The 23,489-nt window shown below is 37.6% G+C and overlaps 1 protein-coding gene across 2 annotated transcripts in view; it reads right to left on the reverse strand.

Annotated features, from left to right (window-relative positions):
- The window catches only part of LOC145692724 (Na(+)/citrate cotransporter-like), a 122,860-nt gene that overhangs the window by 92,561 nt on the left and 6,810 nt on the right, over positions 1 to 23,489 (reverse strand). For both annotated transcript variants that reach the window (XM_081768149.1, XM_081768148.1), the window contains exons 2-3: positions 14,313 to 14,627; positions 5,127 to 5,392 (exon numbers count right to left, since the gene is read on the reverse strand). In XM_081768149.1, the coding sequence (XP_081624275.1) occupies positions 5,127 to 5,392; positions 14,313 to 14,594 (548 nt within the window). In that variant the 5' untranslated portion in view covers positions 14,595 to 14,627. The remainder of the gene's footprint in view (positions 1 to 5,126; positions 5,393 to 14,312; positions 14,628 to 23,489) is intronic.

The raw sequence follows: 23,489 nt of genomic DNA on the forward strand, positions 1-23,489 counted from the left end.
GCTAAAACTTTGATCTCTTAACATTTTTGCCTAAAACTACTTGAAAGGGGTGAAATCAGGGTCTACAGTAGCAACGTTTTTGGACATTGAAGACATGTTTGGGAAGAGGAAACAACTGACGTAGAGGTCCTGAATTTATGTGCGCATGTAGTCCGGGATCATAAGTTAATACACAAAAATTTGCAGACTTGTAGCTGCTTCCAGAGGCCTGAAAAAAAATCGTAAAATTGGGGAATTATACCAGTTCGGCATGTTTCACTGTTCAATATCTCCAGTGGGTCTGGATAAAAAATCTGAAATTTTGGGAATAGTTACTCCTTTATATACCCTAACACAAAAAAGCGCGTTTTGAGTTTTTGAGCAGAAGTGGGTCAAAGTGTTAAGGAATCACGTCATAATCTAGGAGGCGTTTTGTTCATAAATTCAACTGGAAATTCGTTGTTGTGAAGTAAAATAAAGTAGAATGAATGGTTAGTCCAGTCAAGGCTCTCAAGTTCGTTTCTTTTCCTCTAGTTGTGACTCACTGCCTTATCGCACCACAGCAGCACTGGTGAAGAATGCTTTTGATCATATTTTATCTTGTGATGATGGCTGTATCGTGTATGATTCTTTTCGGACAGCCAGTTGAGCTTTTTGATCAGAGTTGAAGCTCCTGTCCACCTGGAGTCTCGCGTCTATAGCACCTAAGCCCCCTTAATCCGGCCCTAACCACAACCAACACTGTTAGAAGGTTAGATGCTGATCAGCCATGGTCAACTACAGCAGAGGACGGTGCAACAGACAGAAAGAGATTTACATCTGACATTGGGAGCAATAGCAAACACATTTAAGAAGACTGCGAAGTGTCAAATCACACGCTCTATAGTGGAATGTCAACTGGATCGGGATGGCCGCTTAGCCAGATGGCCATTATGTTGTATTCCGTTGACACCCGCACACACCGGCACCTTTTGCACCGGTGCCAAGAACACTAGGATTGAAACTGGGAGTGCAATCGCCTTCTCTTCTCCGAGGAACGCAGATTCAGTCCGAGTAATTGTTGCGGACGTACTCAAATGGCCACGCAACGAACCCATTAACCTTGTCGAACATGCCCATTTTGTTGGCCTGGTTTTCTTGTGCACAAAGATGAATAAGTACACTGACCCCCACTTTTTGAACGCAGTACACTTGCTGCTCAACGCTATAGGGCCAATCCATGCTAAGTGATCGAGAAAAAAGAAAAAATTGTCGCTGGAACTTTTCAAAAAAATCTAATTTTTTCATGAATGTTTATCCTATATCAGGGTACTTCAAAACCACAATTAATTATTTTTTACAACATCCCATGGCAACACAGGGACTAGCGTCATTTTGCGCTTTTTCGACTTTAGGCGTTTACGTTGTTTCGAATATCTCAGCATGCGTTTGTCCTAACAAATTGAAAATTGCTGGACGTCTCCAACTCGTGCAGAGCTAAAACTTTAATCTCTTAACATTATTTGCCTAAAACCATTTGAAGGGGATGAAATCAGGGTCTACAGTAGCAACATTTTTGGACATTGAAAACATGTTTAGGAAGAGGAAACAACTGACGTAGAGGTCTGAATTTATGTGTGCATGTAGTCCGGGATCATAAGCTAATATACAAAAATTTACAGACCTGTAGCTGCTCCCAAAGGTCTGAAAAACTCGTAAATTTGGAGAATTATGCTAATTTGGCATATTTCACTGTCCAAATCTCCAATGGGCCTGGATAAAAAAATCTGACATTTTGGGAATAGTTAGTCCTTTAGTATTCCATAACACACAACAAAGCGCGTTTTGTGTTTTGAGCTCAAATTATTAAATAATGACGTCATACTCTAATAGGTGTTTTGTTCAAAAATACAACTGGAAATTCGTTGTTGTGAAGTAAAATAAAGTAGGATGAATGGTTAGCCCAGTCAAGGCTCTCAAGCTCGTTTCTCTCCTTTAGTTGTAATATTCTTATCACACCCACAGCAGCACTGGTGAAGAATGCCGCTATCAGCAGAAGGCGAGAAAAGTCAAAATGCACACTTGACAAAAAGTCCGTATGTACTCTTTGCTCTTGCTGTTTGCTCTATCAATGATATGCAACCATGCTTATTCATGTTTCAACTGTCAACTCATGCAAGAGAATGTTGTCCTTTCGTTTGAGCTTCATTCCGCGGTCAGTGTTTGCACCGAGTAAGTGTTTGGGAACAGCTACAGGTCTGTAAATTTTTGTGTATTAACTTATGATCCCGGACTACACGCACACACAAATTCAGACCTCTACGTCAGTTGTTTCCTCTTCCCAAACATGTCTTCAATGTCCAAAAAATGTTGCTACTGTAGGCGCTGATTTCACCTCCTTCAAGTGCAAAAATGTTAAGAGATCAGTTTTAGCTCTCACTCGTTGGAGACGTCCAGCCATTTTCAATTTGGTAGGACAAATACGTGGGGAGATATTCAAAACAACGTAAACGCCCAAAATCGAAAAAGCGCAAAATAGCGCCAGGCACTGAGTCGCCATGGAATGTTGTAAAAAATAATTAGTTGTGGTTTTGAAGTGCCCTGATATAGGATAAACATTCATGAAAAAATTAGATTTTCTGGAGATGGTCGAGCGGCACTTGCTTGATCACTTAGAATGGATTGACTCTATTGTGATACTGTATTTCTACACCATAAACCTCTTCTCAAAGGTTCAGTCGACTCCAATTCATCTTTATGGATGATAATACGGTACCGCATCGAATGGTGCCGGTGGGGGAGCTCTTGAAACGATTAGGTATTTCGCAAATGGGCCTCGACATGTTTCTCAAGGAGCATATTTAAGATGCTATAAGGAGAAATCTGGTAGCACGTCCGAATGCACTAATGATCGTCCTGCAGATGTCAATAGCGCTGGTTGAGGAATGAGTCCTTATATCAGAACAACTCATTACTAACTTCATAAGCAGTACGGAAGCTCGTTGCACAGCATACATCACAGTTCGTGATGATCACACACTATTTCAAGGACCATTTCACTCCTTTTTGTAATATCAAGAGTGGCATCATGGGTCGCAGTACGTTTAGATAAGTTATTTCCTCATACAAATTGCCTGTTTTATACAAAGTGCAATTTTCCTTATTGTAAACACACGTTTCTTTCTCATTGTTTCCTGTGTCATACTGTATGGTCAGTTTGGGAGTGACACAGCATTCGAAACTTGCTTTTGTCCTTAACCTTTGCACATCCATCGTATATTGAAGCTTTAAAGCCAGTATTAGGTTTGCTAAAGGGAGAACAGTTTGAGAAAGGCACTGTTTCATAATCGAGTAAACATAATAAGTATATGATTGATAATTATATTCACAAGCCCTGACATCAAGGGCGCTCATTAGGGGGGCAAAGGGGCGCTCGCCCCTCCCTAGACGAAATTGTGCTTCGAAAGATCGAAAACCTAATAGAATTTTTAGAATAAAAGTACATGGGTGCATTTTTTTTAATGTACTGGTAAGTTGAGATTTTCATTTACAACGTGTCTCGACTACCTTATTTTGATAAGAACAATAGTAATTCATATCAGTTAAATAATTTGGATTGTTTAAATCGGAAATCTATTAAGACAAGAAGACAGCTGGTTTGATAACACCACGTTCTTGAGAAAGTGTGGTAGCTAGAAAATTATTTTTATTTTAAAGTGAAAATGTCAATGAATGTGTTGTTTCCTTAAGTTAGGTTAGAGCAAGTTTGGTCTTTTAGATTAGGATTACTTCGTGTTATTTTCTTGTATGTTTTGCTGTAGCTGATGTAAAAGGGGTCATTAAGATGAACATGGTAAACTGAGAGGATCGTGCTACATGTGTCAGGTCGCTAACAATGCGTAAACCCTTCATCCGTTCATCACCATGTTAAACTGACAACGACGCACAGCAGGAAAAATAAAAGGTGTAAATGAAACCGAATCTTTACCACAGAATAAAGTAAAATAATGTAATGCGAGTATTATTAGAATGTATGTATAACCAGTCTGTTCTACCTTTTTTTTAAAAAAAAAAAAAAAGTTTACTTTGTTAACCTAGTACATATTGAAAATATGTAAAATACAGAGAGTTAAGTAACATTTTTTTTTTTTTAAAATTTTGAAAGATGCAAACAATTTATATGTTGATTACGATTGTTCAAGCTAAAGAAAGTTTACTGAAAACTCTTGTGACATTGGATTCTAAGGAGAATACTATTTTGCCACGTTATTTTCATTTTTTTTTTTTTTTTCATTTCTTCAGCAAAGTATGTCAAATTCTTAAGTTATGTGAATAAAGTGTACATGTACAAGCCGTGAATTGAATGTTTCCTTTCAAAGCAGAAAATGGGAAATCCAACTTTAGTTTTAAGTCATTAAGAATATAATTTGATGTTTACAACGCGTATGGTATACTGATGAGGTTTAAAGCAGTACATGAAAATGTTCTCACTTGCGAAAAGGAAGAGTACAGCTGTGAAGGATGCAAAAGCTTTTCTAAGTGTGACCGGGAATTGAAACAACCGAATTCTGAGGTGAAATTCATTCTTTCAGTTTTCCCAAAATTTTCAGTTTGGATTCCCCCCCCCCCCCCCCCGTTGCGCTAAATTTTGTTTGGAAGTTATTGTGAATTTTTTTCCTGTGTTAGGGCCATTACAGACGTACCTTCAGATTTCCGTAGTCCTCATTGCCAACACAACTGGGAGGTCGACATTCTGTGTCGGTAGTTTGTGGTTCGCAACCTTTTTCACGAAGGGTTACGGATGACGGACTGCAGGCCTGAATGCCGAGTTGTGAGTTGTGATGGAAGAGGCTCTGGAATTATCTCCTTTGGGCAAATTTGAGTTCTATTTTCCGGGGATGATTGACTTGGTGAATGGATTAGTGATTGTTGTTGGCAAACCCACATGGGGCCCAGCAGGTTCGCGACCACCAGTCAGTAATACATTTACACAGTCCGTAGTCCTAAGGAAAGTGAACATCATACAACAATCCACATTTTATTCATATTATTTATTATTATTATTATTATTATTATTATTATTATTATTATTATTATTATTATTATTATTATTATTATTATTATTATTATTATTATTTTGTAAAAACATATTGTGGTATACGTCTTACCTTTGGGTTCCTGCACCAATACATTGTATGACATTTAGTGCTATCCGCTTGTGTAAATTGACCTCTTCCACTGAAATGGCTACAGCCAACGTACCCAAGAAGAATACGATTGTGTTGTTAAAGTAGGCTTTGCTAATCACTTTGGTACCCATGACTCCGAACAGCGGGAAGAAGATTAACGGAAGGAGTGCAGTGACGAACATATTAATGCATTCTGTTACCCAGTATCCAGCCATCACTAAGATGACATATGCACAAAATCCTTCCTAAAAGGAAAACAAAAAATGTAAATACCGACATTGAATATATGAGGGCCGTTCGGAAAGTAACCTCGTATCGGTTAAAACAGAAACACCAATGTAAATAAGAAGAATTTATTATATACATCTGAAAACTACTTTGCTCTATTTTTTAACATAGTTTCCATAAACATTCAAGCACTTAGTATCGTATCTCTGCACTAGCTTAGAAATCCTATCAGCATAAAAATCTCCCACATGTGCTTTGAGCCAGTCTGTGAGCACTGAGTTGAGTTGATTTTGAGTTTAAAGTCCATTTCAGCAGCGAGGCTATATGAGATGGAACCTACTGATTGACGTGGAATCCGAATCACATGAGCTCCCGCCGGGAATCGAACCCGGGTCTTCCACGCCAAAGGCGTGTACGCTAACCGCTTAGCAAACGAAGGAGCTCTAAGCCAACCTGTGACCGCATCTTTCAACTCTTCATCATCAGCAAAGCTCTGCGATGCAAGCCAGTTCTTCATATGCATGACAAGATGATAATCACGATTTTCACGAACTTTTCCATCAATTTTCTGAAGAGTTCATCAGTAACTACTGATGGCTTGCTACTCCTCTCTTTGTCATGAATGATTGTCCTTCCACTTTTAAATGGACGAACCAACTCAAGAACATCTCCTTCACTCATCACACTTGGTCAATACACGGCAGCTCGCACCTCAAATTTAGCGGGGTTTACTATTTCAGCACACATTTTGAGATGCTGCAAAAGTGGAACTATACATTGTTTAGCGTAAGCTCTAAACTCCGATAAACAAAATATTTGTATCCTTCCGTTTGTCACAAATACGATTGGCTAGTGATGTACCACTCCCACTTCCCACGGGGAGGAGCAAATTATACACGTGTATTTTGACAATACTGTCACGTGTTGTCCAGATACTTACAGCAGCAGCAGAAAAGAAACTCGAAAGATTAAAAGAAAAAGTATTTGAATTTCGCTCGTAAACAATTCTTGCTTAGTAAGTAAAGGTTTGCCTTGTTGGTGTTTCACCACAACGCTTGCGGAACCGGGATTCATGCCAGCCATCTTTCAGACTTTAAAAGCAGAACACACGTCCACAGTTGAGTTGGCGCCATAATTACTGCGCATGCTTAGTGTTTATTTCTGTTGTTTCATTAGCCACACTCGATTGCAGTATTATTAGATAATCCGTATTATATTTTTGTCATTTATAATAATATAGCAGTTTTATATAAAGCTTCATAGTAAAAGTAATAATGCAAACACATGAACTATTTTGCGGAGGAGTACAAGCGTCGGTAGGACAACAGCAAATCAGCGAGATTTAGTTTCACGTGGCTTTGTTTATCGCAGTTTAGAGCTTACGCCGAATAATGTATAGTGATCAGACAACCTTCACTCTACCATAGCTGGGTGCAGACTGATCTACCGCGAATGTCTGTGCAATGATGGTAATGCTGTCCCCACTACTTCACGCACAGTGACCAATCGGAGGTTACTTTTCGAACTCACTTCGTGTGTAAAAGTAACGCATCGAATGCTTGAAAGATACACAGAATTAAAACGTATACATTTTAATGCAAATAATTAAACTGCTTGGGTGACAAGTGGCCTAACTTTAAATAATAAAGGACAACTCTTTGAGTTTTACGTCCCACGATTATGCCGGTTAGGCTAGAGGAGACGGTGATGATGAGTAATGAATGAAAATGGTGGAATAAAGAAAGTGCGAGGAAACGGGAGAACCCCGAGGAAACCCACGCACACGGTGTTTGTCCACCAAAGTTAACATGGCGGGGGATGGGATCAAACCCGGGACCCCAAACAACAGAGGTGAACGCTCTACCACTGAGCCACCGCGGCCGCCACTAAATAATAAAGGATAGCCTAATATTTTCATTCTATAGGTATGTCCTTTATAGGTGGGTCCCTTTTTAAAGATTTTTGTTAACAGTGAGTTATGAAACTATCAACTGCGAAGTTATGATTTTTGAAGTCAACGAAACATTGAACTTTCAATTTCACTTCTAGAAAATTTCAATTTTCGAGTTAGGTCATTTGGCACTCAAGTAGACCAATTAAAACTTTGTACTATATTATCCAAAATACCAGTTCTTCACTCGGGAAAAATACGTTTATGACTTGAACTTTGAAAAAAAAAACTTAAACAGTTTTCCCCTTAGAATACACGTTTTATGAAAGTGAAATGACAAAAACCTATGTCGGTCCAAGTGCTTACTATGCTAAAAAAAAAAATCATATCCAGTGATTAACCCGTTTTCCCCTGATGATGAGACCGAAAACCTTTCTATTTTTATATTTAAAAAAAAAATTAGAAATTGACCCTTCTCATGTTAAAAACGGAATTTCCATAAACGCTGTGGCACACACAAGCTTCTACTGATTATGTCTAAAAGCTTAATGGATTCTGAGATATGGCGATCTTATTGCGACATTTGCGACCTCATCATTTTCTTCTCTTGTTTGGGAAATATTAAGAAAACGACCAAAAAATAAAAAGAACTCGCTCCACGATTATGCCGTATAGTGTAAAGGAGTGTGATGATGAAAATGGATGAAATGGTGGAATGACAGAAGTGAGGAGAAAACGGAAGAACATCGAGAAAACTTACGCACGTGGTTTTTGTTCACCACAAAGTCCACTTGCGTGAGCTGAAATCGAACCAAAGACCTCATACACTAGAAGTGAATCCCCTGCTACTTTGACACCGCAGTTTGTTCAAAAACACTGGAACGTATCTTTAATTACTTTAAATGAAAAATTAAATATCAAACTTCTTGTATCTGACCTTAACCAATTTCGAGATATGGCCATTTTGTTATAACAATTGAAGGGTAAGGGGAAAAAACAAGGAATGTCCATGTGTGCACTTTATCGGGTGCTTTGTTCTATCTGTTGGTGAATCTTGGTGCTATCTGACTGTATATACCATGCATGCGTAGATGTAGAAATGTTCATGTAAAAAGGAGCAAAAGATTTTACCAATCCTATTCATTTTGTACACGGTTTCAATATTGAAACACCGTTTTCTCGAAAATCTAGTTTTGTGACATTCCTTCTTTTTCCCCTTTCCTTTCAATTGCAATACGCACCCATTTTTGTTTCCATTTTTTTCTCTTTTCTAGAGGAAATATTTAAAAAAAACTCTCAAACAGGTATTGATAAGTATTTTGATTCGAAAGGAACCTCGAGATATGGCCATCTTATATTTTTTACAAAAGTAATTTAGTTTGAGATTTCTTTAAAAGGTTTGAAAATTTGTTCTCGCTCAAAAAACTACAAGTGTGACAAATGAACCTTTGTAAAAAAAAAAAAAAAAAAAAAAAAATCGGAGCTATTTTCATTTCTCAAAAGAATTATACAAACATTTTTGTTTGAAAACGAAATAAAATTTTGTTTGAAAACTTTTACAAAAATAGTGAAAAATGTTATATAAAAAATTTATTTGAAAAATTTTATACAAAATTTTTTTGGAAAAATTTTCATGGAAGAAACTGTTTAAAATAATTACACTAAGAAGAGATAGACATCACATCGACCCTGAGTTGTAGTATTGAGGTTGAAGTGTTCCGTATTGAGTTCCAATATGGACTTTTGGTATTTTTTAAATACCGAATAATCAAAACCAAAAACTGAAATACCAAACGATACCGAAAATCCAAAATATCGAAATACCGAAAACTGAAAATATAGAAATAACGAAAATCGAAAATATCGAAATATAATATCCAAAATACAGAAAACCTGAATTACTGAACGAAATCCAGGATGACTAGCAAACGGTAAGAGGTAATAATCACGAGAAAATATATACATAATCTTGTTCTTTTCCTTTATGATGGAAGCTAGGGCTAGCAGGGGTAATCTACATTTGCACAGGATGCCAAAAAGCTGGTATAAAGTACACAAAATTAAAATACTGTATATGTGGGTATGAAAAATAAATAACTTAAAATAGATATTTCTTGTTGGAACCAAGATTATATTCTGCCATATCACCACATTAATAGTCTTGGCAATCCAACATATAGTTGTGTTTTTCAAATATCACTACCTCACATTATTACACATTTGAAATTTATATATGCAACGAAAACTTATAATGTCACATTTGATATTCAGTGTTGCAAACTAAAGACACAATAGTATCACTAACATCCAAGTTTTCATTACTTCTACAGCAGTAATAACAAAAGTGAGAACAGATGAGTCAGCGCACATTTCAAGTACTTTAGTACCTAATACTGTGATCATTAGGCTCCGGATTCTTAGGTTCGAACCTATTTTATTCCTGTACAGTGAATGCAAAAAATTCGTGTTTTCTTTACATTTCAAGTTGCTATAAGTAGAACTATATTAGTTTTATAGGACCTAAAATGTCCTAATTGGGGTGTTAGGACCTAAAAAATCCTAAATTAGCTTTTAGAACCTATAACGTCCTAAATGATTCTTTATAGTTATTTTTAACTTGAAAAATACTTTCAAACACGTAGTCAATCGTCAACGACATAATTTCATCTGTAAAGAAGGTTTTCTTGAAAGCTCCTAACAGAGTGGCTACCTTCAAGGATATGCTTCCAAACACACCACTGCCACCACAGCCCGTTGTGTCCCGTTGGGGAACGTGGCTCTCAGCAGCACTGTACTATGCAGATAATTTTGAAAGCATTGTTCAGGTCATCGATTCGCTCGACGAGATTGAAGCCGCTTCAATCACGTCTGCAAAAAAAGCACTGAAGTCACAGTTTGCTGTGCAACAACTAAGTTACATTAAAGCCAACTTTTCTCATCTGCCTCAAGCCATCACTGAATTGGAGAAGAAGTCTCTTCCACTAACAGAAGCTCTTCAAATTCTTCAAGAAGTGAAAGAGAAAAAAGTACCTGGGTAAGTTGGAACAAAAATTGCGGACAAGTTGGAGGCGGTTTTGAAACGCAGTCCTGATTTCACACAGATACAACTAGTGGGCCAAATTCTTCGTGGAGACAATGTCCAAGAAAATTTGCTATGGAATCCCGAGAAATAAGCCAGTATGAAATATGCGCCTCTTACGTCGTGATGTGGAACGCAGTTTTTCTGCATTCAAGAGAATTTTGTCAGACGACAGGAAAAAGTTCACAACAGAAAATCTTGCCAAATATTTTGTTGTTCAGTGCCATTACAGAAAGTGAAGTGACCACTTTCGGCGCTATAGAAAACATGAAAAGTGCCGGAAAAACAATATTTGAACATTTGTATTTCCTCACTGTATCATTAGAAAAGTGAAGTGATATTTGTGATGTTGTATAAAATTTCAAACATAAGAAAACTGACAAAAAACTACTACTACTACTACTACTACTATAGTACGACAGGCCATACATATGTTAAACTATATTTCAGCTATCAAAAAAGTCCAAGGTAAGAAGAGTTTTATTATTTTTATTACGCAGAAGACTGGTTTGCATAAAGCTTACTAAATTAAGGTTACCATTTAAGTATGAAATAGCTAACAAAGTGTTTAAAGTGTAGTAATATTCCGTTTTCAGTAATATAACGCTAAAAATCCTAAACGGTGTTTTTAAAAACCTATAAAATCCTAAAATGTACTTTTTAAAATCCTAATTTGAATTTTTTGGGACCTAAAAATCCGAAGAATAGTGATCATAATATGACAGATTTCGTACGAATAGGAATAATGTTACAAGAGATTGAAGATTTGATTCTGTTTCAAGAGCAATTATTAAAAAAAAAAAACGCTTGGGAAGCACTTTATCTAATAGCAGAAATGGATTTCAATACATGTAAAGATCATATTTGATATATCAAGTAGGAGATATAGTAAACACTGGTAAAGTATGCAACACTGTTTAAAACAATGTAATTCCAAGAACTCCTTGTAATTACAAGTACAAAGGACTATTGATGGGTTGTAAAGAAGCAATTTAAGTCAAAACTTGTTTCAAAAAGTTATCACGCTTACACCATTTTAAGTAATTTTTACATTTTTTTCATACCTCCGCAACAGTTTCAGATATCAAATTGCTCTAAATGGCATAATGATCTCTATGCCTATTCAAAGGCATTTACGTAATTGGATGTGATACTTATCGATATCTAGACATTTTTTTCGAAATAAAGTACTTTGCAGAAACTATAACTCAATTTCTTGTAATGGGCGCAATGGCTAAGTGGTAGAGCATTCACCTCTGGTGCGTGGAGTCTCTGGTTCGATTCCAGCTCGCGCCAAGTGGACTTTGTGGTGGACAAACACCGTGTGCGTGGGTTTCTCCCGTTTTCTCTCATTTCTTCATTCCACCATTTCATTCATTTCTCACCATCACTGTCTCCTTTCGTTTATACGGCATAACCGTGGAACATAAAACTGAAAAATCTTCAATTCCTTGTAATCTACTTGTTCGAAATACATCATACAATGACTGTAGAATTCGACGGTAAGTTAGTTCGAATATACACTGTCCCATCTGGCTCAGTTGCATTGTTACTGTTATGGAAGCATCCAAAGTTTTTTTTTTTTTTTAATTTTTCTTTCTATATTTGTGATACTGTAGCTTACATAGTTTGCAGCACTGCTTAACAAGTAATCAATGTCGGAGTTATAGGGTGCCGAAAATATGAAACAAGTGAACGTTAAGAGTTCATAGCTCAACTACTATGGGACTTATTGTAGTCAGGTCCAGACATCACTGAGGAACTGGTATGTGAACTATCCAAATGTCCATGTTTAAGAATGCTCCAGTACTTGCACACCAATTCTTAGAGGGTAAGTGGAGATTGATCAAGTACTCCCAAACAGCTTCTCTAAAAATGATTGTGCAAGTACCGGAGAACCACTTTTTAGAGAGAAAGGTGGAGAGTGATCAAGTACTCCCAAACAGCTTCTCTAAAAATGATTGTGCAAGTACCGGAGAACCACTTTTTAGAGAGAAAGGTGGAGAGTGATCAAGTACTCCCAAACAGCTTCTCTAAAAATGATTGTGCAAGTACCGGAGAACCACTTTTTAGAGAGAAAGGTGGAGAGTGATCAAGTACTCCCAAACAGCTTCTCTAAAAATGATTGTGCAAGTACCGGAGAACCACTTTTTAGAGAGAAAGGTGGAGAGTGATCAAGTACTCCCAAACAGCTTCTCTAAAAATGATTGTGCAAGTACCGGAGAACCACTTTTTAGAGAGAAAGGTGGAGAGTGATCAAGTACTCCCAAGCAGCTTCTCTAAAAATGATTGTGCAAGTACCGGAGAACCACTTTTTAGAGAGAAAGGTGGAGAGTGATCAAGTACTCCCAAACAGCTTCTCTAAAAATGATTGTGCAAGTACCGGAGAACCACTTTTTAGAGAGAAAGGTGGAGAGTGATCAAGTACTCCCAAGCAGCTTCTCTAAAAATGATTGTGCAAGTACCGGAGAACCACTTTTTAGAGAGAAAGGTGGAGAGTGATCAAGTACTCCCAAACAGCTTCTCTAAAAATGATTGTGCAAGTACCGGAGAACCACTTTTTAGAGAGAAAGGTGGAGAGTGGTCAAGTATTCCCAAGCAGCTTCTCTAAAAATGATTGTGCAAGTACCGGAGAACCACTTTTTAGAGAGAAAGGTGGAGAGTGGTCAAGTATTCCCAAGCAGCTTCTCTAAAAATGATTGTCCTAGTACCGGAGAACCACTTTTTAGAGAGAAAGGTGGAGAGTGGTCAAGTATTCCCAAGCAGCTTCTCTAAAAATGATTGTGCAAGTACCGGAGAACCACTTTTTAGAGAGAAAGGTGGAGAGTGGTCAAGTATTCCCAAGCAGCTTCTCTAAAAATGATTGTGCAAGTACCGGAGAACCACTTTTTAGAGAGAAAGGTGGAGAGTGGTCAAGTATTCCCAAGCAGCTTCTCTAAAAATGATTGTGCAAGTACCGGAGATTCTGAAAGATGAATAGTTCGATAATTCATATACTAGTTACTTAGTGATGTCTTGACCCGAATACAATCGGTCCTATAGTAGTGAAACTATGGACCTTTAAAGTTATTTTTTTTTATGTTTTCGGTACCCTATAACTACGAAGTTATGCACGATCATAGGTCCATATGAACTTTTTTCTTATTTTGATTTGAGGAAACTATTAGCAAAATATTATGACAAATTTTTTGCAACACCCTGTATAAAATTTTTGTTGCAAATTCAAAAATTTCGGAATTTAGTTCCGGATCTCCAGAGCCCTTCCTTCTTCGGAATGTCCCTGGCTGTTAAAAGTTGTAGAAGATACATTGCCAAAAGGACCAGATATGCCCTTAAACAGTTTAAGATACACGTTATTAGGACGCAAAGTAAGAAACAATTATTCTCCTTTGAACTAAGTTCATACTTTCTTGAGCACGCCATTTCTCATACCATTCAATTAACTTTTCTTTCAAATTTAATTTATGTTACTCGGCCAAACTGAAACGATTAAACGTGCGTCTGGGAATACGACAATACAACATGAGCATTTCTGCCGATTGAAAGGTAGAGAGGAGAGTTTGCCTATGAAGAGGTTTAATCACTGCGAAATTTAAATACCGCTAATTTTACAGTAATTATGTGATATCTTCAGATAGGTAAAAGATAATCGAAAAGTGGAACAAGAGCTCGCTAGACAATATTATTTTACAAGAGATACCGTTACCACGACTCACTTATCTGATTTCCAGCCATTTAGAAAATTGGCATTTATTTTCGCGTTTATAAATGGCTGCAAACGGAAAGCTACTAGGTGACTCGTGATAACGGTATCTCATACAAAATAATATTGTCTAGGGCGCACTTGTTTCACATTTCAATTATCTTTCACCTATTTGAAGATATCACATAATTACTGTAAAATTATCCGTATTTAAATTTCGCAGTGATGGGGCCTCTTAAACAAACTAGATGTTATGATACTTACGCTGTCATTGTAAATAATTGGAACAGGCAGAAAAACCAATGGGAAGAATATTATGAGAATCATATCCTTGAATCCCTTAAGATTTTTACAACATCTTTTCATGGCCTTCTTTTTGGATCCGCGTTGCGCTTCCACGATGTCTTCTTCCACTTCAGTCTTTTCTTCCACTTCTTCCTCTCCTTTCTCCACTTCAGCATCTGCATTTTCAACTCGGGATGTTCGGGGTGTGGTTCGAGGTGTGGTCCGAGGTGTGGTATCAAGGTTCGTCGTAGGCGTCTCCATTTAAAATCTCAGAACACAACACTTTGCCAGCACCTGAAACATGAACTAAAATTGGAAACAAAATACAGGTTTCATAGTTAATGATTACCATATACACAGTGGCGTATTTACGATTTTGTTTCGGGGGGCTTTGCTAACTTTAGTTCTGGAAATTGAAAATTCTGCAAGATATTTCATTTACTTTAATATACTAAATAAAATTTCAGGGAGGGCTTAAGCCCGAAAGCCCTCCCCTTAAATACGCCCCTGCATATACATATTTAGCAAATCTGTTTCTAAATAGTCTATAACCCTTTCGAGATAGACGTGGTATATAAATCCAACCGGTGAGAAGCGTGTGCTTTATGAACACAACATCTGAAGGAACCCAGACAGCACAATGCACGTACAGTACCCGTATAGTACATGTACACCTTGTCTCAAAAAGGTTGAGCGCATTCTTTATTGGTGTTTTGAGGCAAAAATTTTCAAAGTCCAACTTCGGGTATCTTCGGGAAATAGTAAACCAGGTTCGAACCTCCAAGCCAGCCTTTGTAATCGAGAAAAAGTTTGCAGATGTGTTTTTCTTCTTTTAAATATAATAAAACTTGTTATCAAGTGTTGAAAAAAAGCAACATTGATTGAAATACTTAATGACACAATATTTCGATACTTTGTATTAATGTCAGCGCATCCTTGTTTGTCATTTAGCTCTCCATACGTAATGGAACATTTAGATGTGTAAACGAATCTTTCCATATGTAAAAGAATGCTCAAAGTTAAGACATAGAACATAATTATCGCCTGAGTACTAAAATAATAGTCAAAGTAGAACAAAAACAGCGTTTCTAGTGGGTATGCATGTCATAATTTTCTTGAGAACCGTTATACATCGCTAAAAGTACCTTAGCAGAAGTCCTTGTGTTAGCTCACTGGTAAGCTGTCGGATTCCAAATCATAAGGTTGTGAGTTCGAATCCCATCTGGGTCAATGCTTTTTTTAAAAATTATATTTTCCGCAATGCATGAAAAATTATATAAAATAATGACATTAAATACATCAGTTGTATATATATAACAAAATCATTGCAGAATGGAGTAATTATTATGTTTAAAATATAGCATCTGAAATAGCTAGGTGTATTATATATATGAGAATGGTAAATACAAGTTAAGAAACTCGTTCACTAGCAATAAATAAATCATGTAGTGTATTTATTTGCAGCTATTTGTCATACAGAGAGTAATTCTCAACATTCATAATACAGCATGTCATTTATGTTCTTGAAAACTTATTCGATGCATAAACCGAGGGTTTAAACAGAGAATCCAAAGTCGCAACGCTCGCAAGAAATTCATGAACCCCAAAGGTCACGTGAGCAGACTGGAATTGTCCTTATGAAGCACGCCACAGCAGAAAAGTATTTACATAGATTTTCAATTCAATTCCTGATATATGCTTTTGCAATGTGGAAGTGGTGATGCCTTTAGTCGCTCTCTCTCGCTCGCTCGCTCACTCTCTATTTATACAGAATATAAAAGTGTATGTATGTGTGTGTTTCAACATAATTCTGATATATCTAGCGCAATTATAACTATATTTCTTACAGTCTGGAAAAGAGTACTGTCGGGATACATATCAAAAATGCTAGAAACGGGTCGATATTAGTATCGAATCCATAGCTTCGTGGTCGCTTAGGTGAATAGTTCTACTTTCAATTCAAGTCCAATTAAGCTCCCATTAGCACCCAGGGTGGTTACGTAGCGACATAAAAATATCGAAATCAACCGATATTAGAATCGAATCGTAAGTTTTCAGCGCCGCTAACAGTGCCGCATTTCCCAATAGTCCACATTTCACATTAGTCCCATTGCCTAAAGGGCAATATATTTGCAGAGTGCAAAGTTTAAAACTTGAATAATATTTTAATTTTTTCCGTATGAAAAAGTTAAAAATCAAGAGCAAATATACTATTTCATCAACAATCCTCTTTTACTGTTCTAATATGTATAATAATAGCGTAAGAAATCTAAAAATAATTCAGAACACGTTTCACATTTGTTATTTTTTGTTACGTAGTTCTAGCTGTAGCATGTAGTGAGTGGTATTTAAATGTAATAAATTCACTAATTAAGCATATTCGAATTAAGTTTTATTTTTAAGTTAGGGATGAAGGGGCGGAGAAATATGTAGTTATTGGGGGCGCCGAGAGCAAAAGTGCGTAGGGACATCGAGCTTTTAAATGCAACACTGGTCGCTAAATTAATTGGTAGAAATTTTAATGTCATTTAAGACCAAATTTAGTCCTAACGGTGGCAGTATCCATTTGCTCTCCTAGTAGAAATGAAAGGGGCTGACATCAAAATTCTATATATATATATATATATATATATATATATATATATATATATATATATATATATATATATAAAGACCGACATTAGTGTCGAATCCATAATTTTCGAGGTGGATTGTGGCGATAAAGATAGGCACTCCAGGTGCTTAATGATATAGAAAATTAGTTTTTCTTTCTTTTTTTACGTTGGTCTACTTTTCCTTGATTTGAGACTTTCAAATTTCATCCTATTTTCTACTGAAATGTGTCTGTAAGGCAACAAAGAAATAATTATATATGATAAATTTAAATTCATTTTAATTCGGAAGTTGAGAAACACTTTGCCATTATATATCGTAAAGGTCAGATCCACCAGTATTGTAACAGAAAGGTGCTTGAGCCATTGACGGTAGAAATTCAAACTCCGATAAGTGATAATTTCACAGTCTTGTTTTATTACAAGTGTAGCCTCTTTAGTCAACGGAGAAGAGGACGTGGATCATGGGTCAGAGTTGCTGTCGATGGGTGTTGGTGGGTCGGAGTTGGTCGCAATGGTTGAGAGTGATTCATAGTTGGTGGTGGGTCCCAATGGTTGAGAGTGGTTCATATTTGGTGGTGGGTCAGAGTGGATCACGATGGATGATGGGTCAGAGTGGGCCAATGGGTCATTTGGGTGGTGGGTGATACTGGATCATGGTGGGTCGTGGATCAAATTTTCATTGACCCACACCATCTCTGGTTAAAATTGTACTAAAGATAAGAGGCACCGAAGATGCATGTCGGCTATTATGCTCAAATTTTGCACATAGATAGTACCCCACCAGAAAGCAATAAATCTAAAACGGTTCACGGTACCACCTCCTAGAACTCGAGATGTAGGGGTTTGTCTTATTGGCTAACTAGGTTGTCCTATTGGCTAGGTTTTTTTTGACTCACCGAAATATAAACAAATCACACATATAGGCATTTTAACATATTTTGGGAGAGTAATTTTGTGGTTCGTTGTCGTTTCATCGCGTCTCTGCCGCTGGTAGTAAAGTTTTCAAAATGGAACTGGGGCCACCGCGGATTGTCGCTGCGGGGCCACCAATTTTTGGCGAGAGGTCAATAGTTGACCATCTGTAGTCCACCGACGCTTACAGCTTAGGGTAATGAACGATGTCTTTCCCTTGTAGACGTCATGACTATCGACGTCGGCAGTCAACTAGCTTTTAGCATTCCTTTACTAACCATCTATCGTTCATGTTTATACACGGTGTAATAATAATAATAATAATAATAATTATTATTATTATTATTATTATTATTATTATTATTATTATTATTATTATTATTATTATTTGTAGTAATAGTAGTATAATTGTTGATAGAATAATTATATTGTCTATGTATTGTCTAGGTAGGACTACACACAGGATTTGACTCGTTTTAGTTTTTCTCGACTCTAATCCGAGTCGAGTTGGAGGATATTTTTCGCGCCGAGTCCTAGAGTAGACCTCATAGATGTCTGTTTCGAGTCGAGTCGAGTTTCATAGAAAATTCGCTCGTGCCCATCCCTACTAATGAGACCTTAATCGGAGTTAAGCGAAATCGAAAGTCACACTATTTATCTAAGCGACCCCGAAAACTATGAATTCGACACTAATACCGATCATTTTCTAGCAATCTTTTATATGTATCCCCCTCCCATTTACCATAGGTAACCCGACAGCACTCTTTTTCAGACTATAAAAAATTTGGTTAAAATTACTCTAGGTCAGTGGTTCTCAATCTAATTCCTATCACAATCCCCTTTTATCACATCCTCTTGCCAGCGACCCTTTTATAATTTGTGTTTTATAATAAGCTTGTGTGGGATTTTAACATACCTATTTCTATAATAGTAGAATCCATTTCTTGCTTATAATGAACAGTACCGTGGCATGGAAAATTAGCGCCCGGGACGAGAGTTTACGACGTTTCCGTTCATATGAGTGAGGTCGACAGACTAACTGCGAATCGCCACCATGGTTGGCACGAAGCTCAATAAAATTTTCAAAAGTAAACCCTACCTTTCCTTGATTTTGAGCACATTTTATTATGTCTTTCCTTCTATTTTACACATGTGCACATGCACCTTCCTAACATGAGTAACACACTTCCTCCGAAATTTGTGCCCCATTTTTTCGGCGCCCGGCACTGACAGTGGATTCAGTAACTGTGATATCTATATTCCCAACGACGAAGGTGCTGGTTCAAGATGGATGTTAAACTCCTTCATTGAAGACATCATTAACGTATCTGATCCCACAACTTCTTGACCAAATAATAAAATGATCATGCGACAAGTCTTTGCAACTGGTTTTCTGTAACGAAGACTTGGACAAGTTCTGCCTGAGGAGGAGAGAAGAATATCCTGATCTGGTATCTGCTGCTGGTATCTGCATACAGCTCTGCGAAGGATTCATCATGCTGGGTTACGTGGCCGTGTTGCTGCCGTGAAGGAAAACTCTCTGACGACCACAAAATTTACCGTCTCGCGTTTGTACAGGCGAATGTGGGTCGCAATTGGGAAAACGTAGTTTTCTCAGATGAATCCATATTCACAACATCAAATGAGGGACGCCGTTTTGTGTATCGTCCGAGAGGCACCGATATGACCCTGGATATGTGGCTGCTTGCAATCGCAGTGGCCATGTATCTATTTCATGTTGGGAATGGATTTCCAGTCGCGGAGCAGGACAGCTTCACAGAATTGAAGGACATCTGGACAGTGCTCAGTACTTAGACATTATGAGTAATATCATGGTGCCATCTGTACGAGTATTACAGCCTGATGGTGTAATTCAGTTCCAGCACGACCAGTCGCCAATACATACTTCCCGTGTGGTTCAGGAATGGTTCGCAGGGCAGCCTGAGATTGATTTAATTGATTGGTCGCCTCGTGGAGCAGACCTCAATCCCATGGAAAATATGTGGGCAGAAGTGAAGCGCACTCTAAGGGACAGTTGGCCTGAGGCAGATCCACCAAGAACTCAGGATGACCTGTGGCATCTTGTTTCCGGAGCATGGCTGGAGGTAGGGGAAGGAGATAGATTTGTCACCCATTTAATAGATTCCATGCCCAGAAGAATGGGACGTGTAATAAATTCAGAAGGGTCTTGGACACAATATTAATGTCCCCGCCTTAACTCCCGAAAACAGCTCTTTTCAAAAACGCTTCTAAAAATATTTCTAGAAGTAAACCACTCCTTGTATCCGAATTCAGTGCAATTCTACTAACAAAAAAAAAGATCAATCGCTGCAGGCTTTGAACTCAAGACCTCTTCATTGCCAAGCCCGTACTCTACCACTGAGCTAACATGAACACGCAACCCAAACACGACTTTCAATTTCTGGTATTCGATGACAATGATGCTCATATACTTTGCAAATGTTGTATTCAACTTGGGATATTCCGCACCACACACACACATAAACAAAGCGAGAGAGAGAGAGCGAGCGAGCGAGAGAGAGAGAGAGAAAGAGATATGAATATACAAAAGCATATTCAACGTATTCGAATGAGACTCTAAGTAACGACATTCCGTTCTAAAGAGAATTTGTGTTTCTTCCCGTGACGTTAAGGGGATCGGGAAAAATTTGTGTGTCTTGAAGCAGGAACCGACTTTGGATACTCTGTTTATACACTTTCTATATCCGTAGGAATATACTGTATTTCACGAATGTAAATGACATGCTGTAATGAGAATATTGGGAAGCTACATCTGTGTGACAAATAGCTGCAAATAAATACACTACATAATTTATTTATTGCTATTGAACGATTTTCCTAACTTGTATTTAACATTCTCATATATAATACCGACCTACTGTGAACACCTACCTATCTCAGATATTATATTTTAAACATAATAATTACTATGTTCTGCAATGATTATGTTATATATATATACAACTGGTATGTTTTAATGTAATTATTTTATATATTTTTTCATTCATTGCGGAAAATACAATTTCATAAAAAAACATCACTAACCCAGATGGGGATTGAACTGGTAACCTTCAGATTTAAAATCCGACAGCTTACCAGTGAGCTAACACAAGGACTTTCGGAAGCATGCTTCTAGCGAAACATATATAACGGTTCTAAACATAATTATGCCATTACGCTGTTTTTGTTCTACTTTGACTTTTATTTTAGTACTCAGGCGATAATTATGTTCTATGTCTTAACTTTGAGCATTCTTTTACATATGGAAAGATTCTTTAACGTATCTAATTGTTCAATTACATGTGGAGAGCTAAATGACAAACAAGCAGTGCTGACATTAATACAAGATTTCGAAATATTGTATCATTAAGTATTTCAATCAATGTTGCTTTTTTTCTACACTTGGTAACAAGTCTTATTATAAATCTATTTAAAAGAAGAAAAACACATCTGCAAACTTTTTCCCAATTGCAAAGGTTGGCTTGGAGGTTCGAACCTGGTTTACTTTTTTCCGAAGATACCCGAAGCTGGACTTTGAAAATTTTTGCCTCAAAACACCAATAAAGAATGCGCTCAACCTTTTTGAGACAAGGTGTACAATTGCACGGATGCAACATGTGCATCATCTGTATAAATGCACGCCTGTATATGTGATGCACATATACGTCACAAGTCCTATTTAACATCTTCACGTGCACAGGACATGTGCAATGCACACGTACACATCCTGCACAAGTGATTTACACCTACCGCGCAGGTGATTTACAAGTAGCACGTATTCGATTTACATGTAGTGCACAGGTGATTTACATGTAGGACAGCTGTGATTTACACGTAGCACACAGGTGATTTACACGCAGTACCCAGATGATTTACATGTACGACAGAGGTGATTTACACGTAGCACACAAGTGATTGACACACAATACCCAGGTGATTTACATGTAGGACAGAGAAGTTACACGCAGTACCCAGATGACTTACATGTAGGACACACGTGATTTTCTCGTAGTGCAGAGGTGATATAAAAGCATATTCGAGATGCAACGAAAAAAAGAGTTTATATATTTGGTGGCTTACGCAGTAACACCATTTATAACACCAAAGATTTTTTTGTCCGTCGTCCCGCTAAAGGGTTTTGCCCTTTCCTCGGGGAAGTGCTTTATATAAAATGTAGTTTGCAGTTTAATGTGGTCGGTCTAAGAGGTGCACAAGTATATAATATTTATTTATTTATTAAATACATATATACAGAGAGGGGATGAAATGGTGACAATAACATCTAATGAAGTACAAGCATACAATAAGCATGAGACAGCAATATTGTAGAAAATAATAAGTTTATTACCATGTAGTGCGGAGGTAAGACGAGTGCAAAACTGGAATGAATATGGTACAGGAGGCAATATGGAGAGAAGTAGATGAAGATGAAACGAAGTGCTCTGAACGCCACATCACAAGGTATTTGTTAGTACAGACGAATGCAAGTTATCTACTGTTCCTGGGGCGATTCAGGAACTGATGGAGACAACACCAAAGACATCACCTTCAAATTATATAACAAGTAACTGATAATTGTCGGTGAGAATTGTACTTTTGGAGTTTATTATATGCAACGAGCAAAGCTTTAGGTAGTATCTTTGGCACGTTTGCCAAGCAACAAATAACGCAACATATTCTGCTGTAATCGGTCACGAAAATAATTTTGTAAACCTATGAACTGTCTGACAGTAATTACATCGGTACAGTGCTGTTACCTGTTGATCTTGTATCCTAGCCAGCGGACGTTATGGAGTTTTTACAATCATTCAGCTATCATTCGTCGAAAAGTCTCTATAACACCGCCTGGAGGAAAAACGACACCTACCAAAAATGGAGGTTACTTTATAATGTTGATGAGAATGAGAGTAAAAGAATGAAAGTAAAAGTATACACTTGCACGGTATTATGGACGTCTCATACACACGTGCAGTAGCCGTGCAAATGCACATGTGCACACAACGGCTTAAGCACCGGTAATTTAAATGTGCTTCATCCACGCAAGTGCACATGTGCACATGAACGGCTCAAGCATGGGTTATGTACGTGCGCTTCATCCACGCAAATGCACATGTGTACATAACGGCTTAAGCACGGGTTATATAAATCTGTGCTTCATCAATGCAAATGCACATGTGCACACAACGGCTTAAGCATGGGTTACGTACGTGCGCTGCATCCATGCAAATGCACATGTGTACATAACTGCTTAAGCACGGGTTTTATAAATGTGTGCTTCATCCATGCAAATACACATGTGCACATAACGGCTTAAGCACGGGTTACGTACGTGCGCTGCATCCATGCAAATGCACATGTGTACATAACGGCTTAAGCACGGGTTCTGTACGTGTGCTTCATCTACGCAAATGCACAGGTGCACGTAACGGCTTAGGCACTGGTTATATAAATGTGTGCTTTATCCGTGCAAATGCACATGTGCACATGCACGACTTAGTCACTGGTTATGTACGTGTGCATAACCCACGCAAATGCACATGTGCACATACACGAGTTATGTATGTGTGCTTCATCCACGCAAATTCACGTGTACGGCTTATGCACGGGT

Source organism: Thermobia domestica, chromosome 8 (assembly GCF_964235325.1).
Source record: "Thermobia domestica chromosome 8, izTheDome1.hap1.1, whole genome shotgun sequence".
NCBI classification, from domain to species: Eukaryota; Metazoa; Arthropoda; class Insecta; order Zygentoma; family Lepismatidae; genus Thermobia; species Thermobia domestica.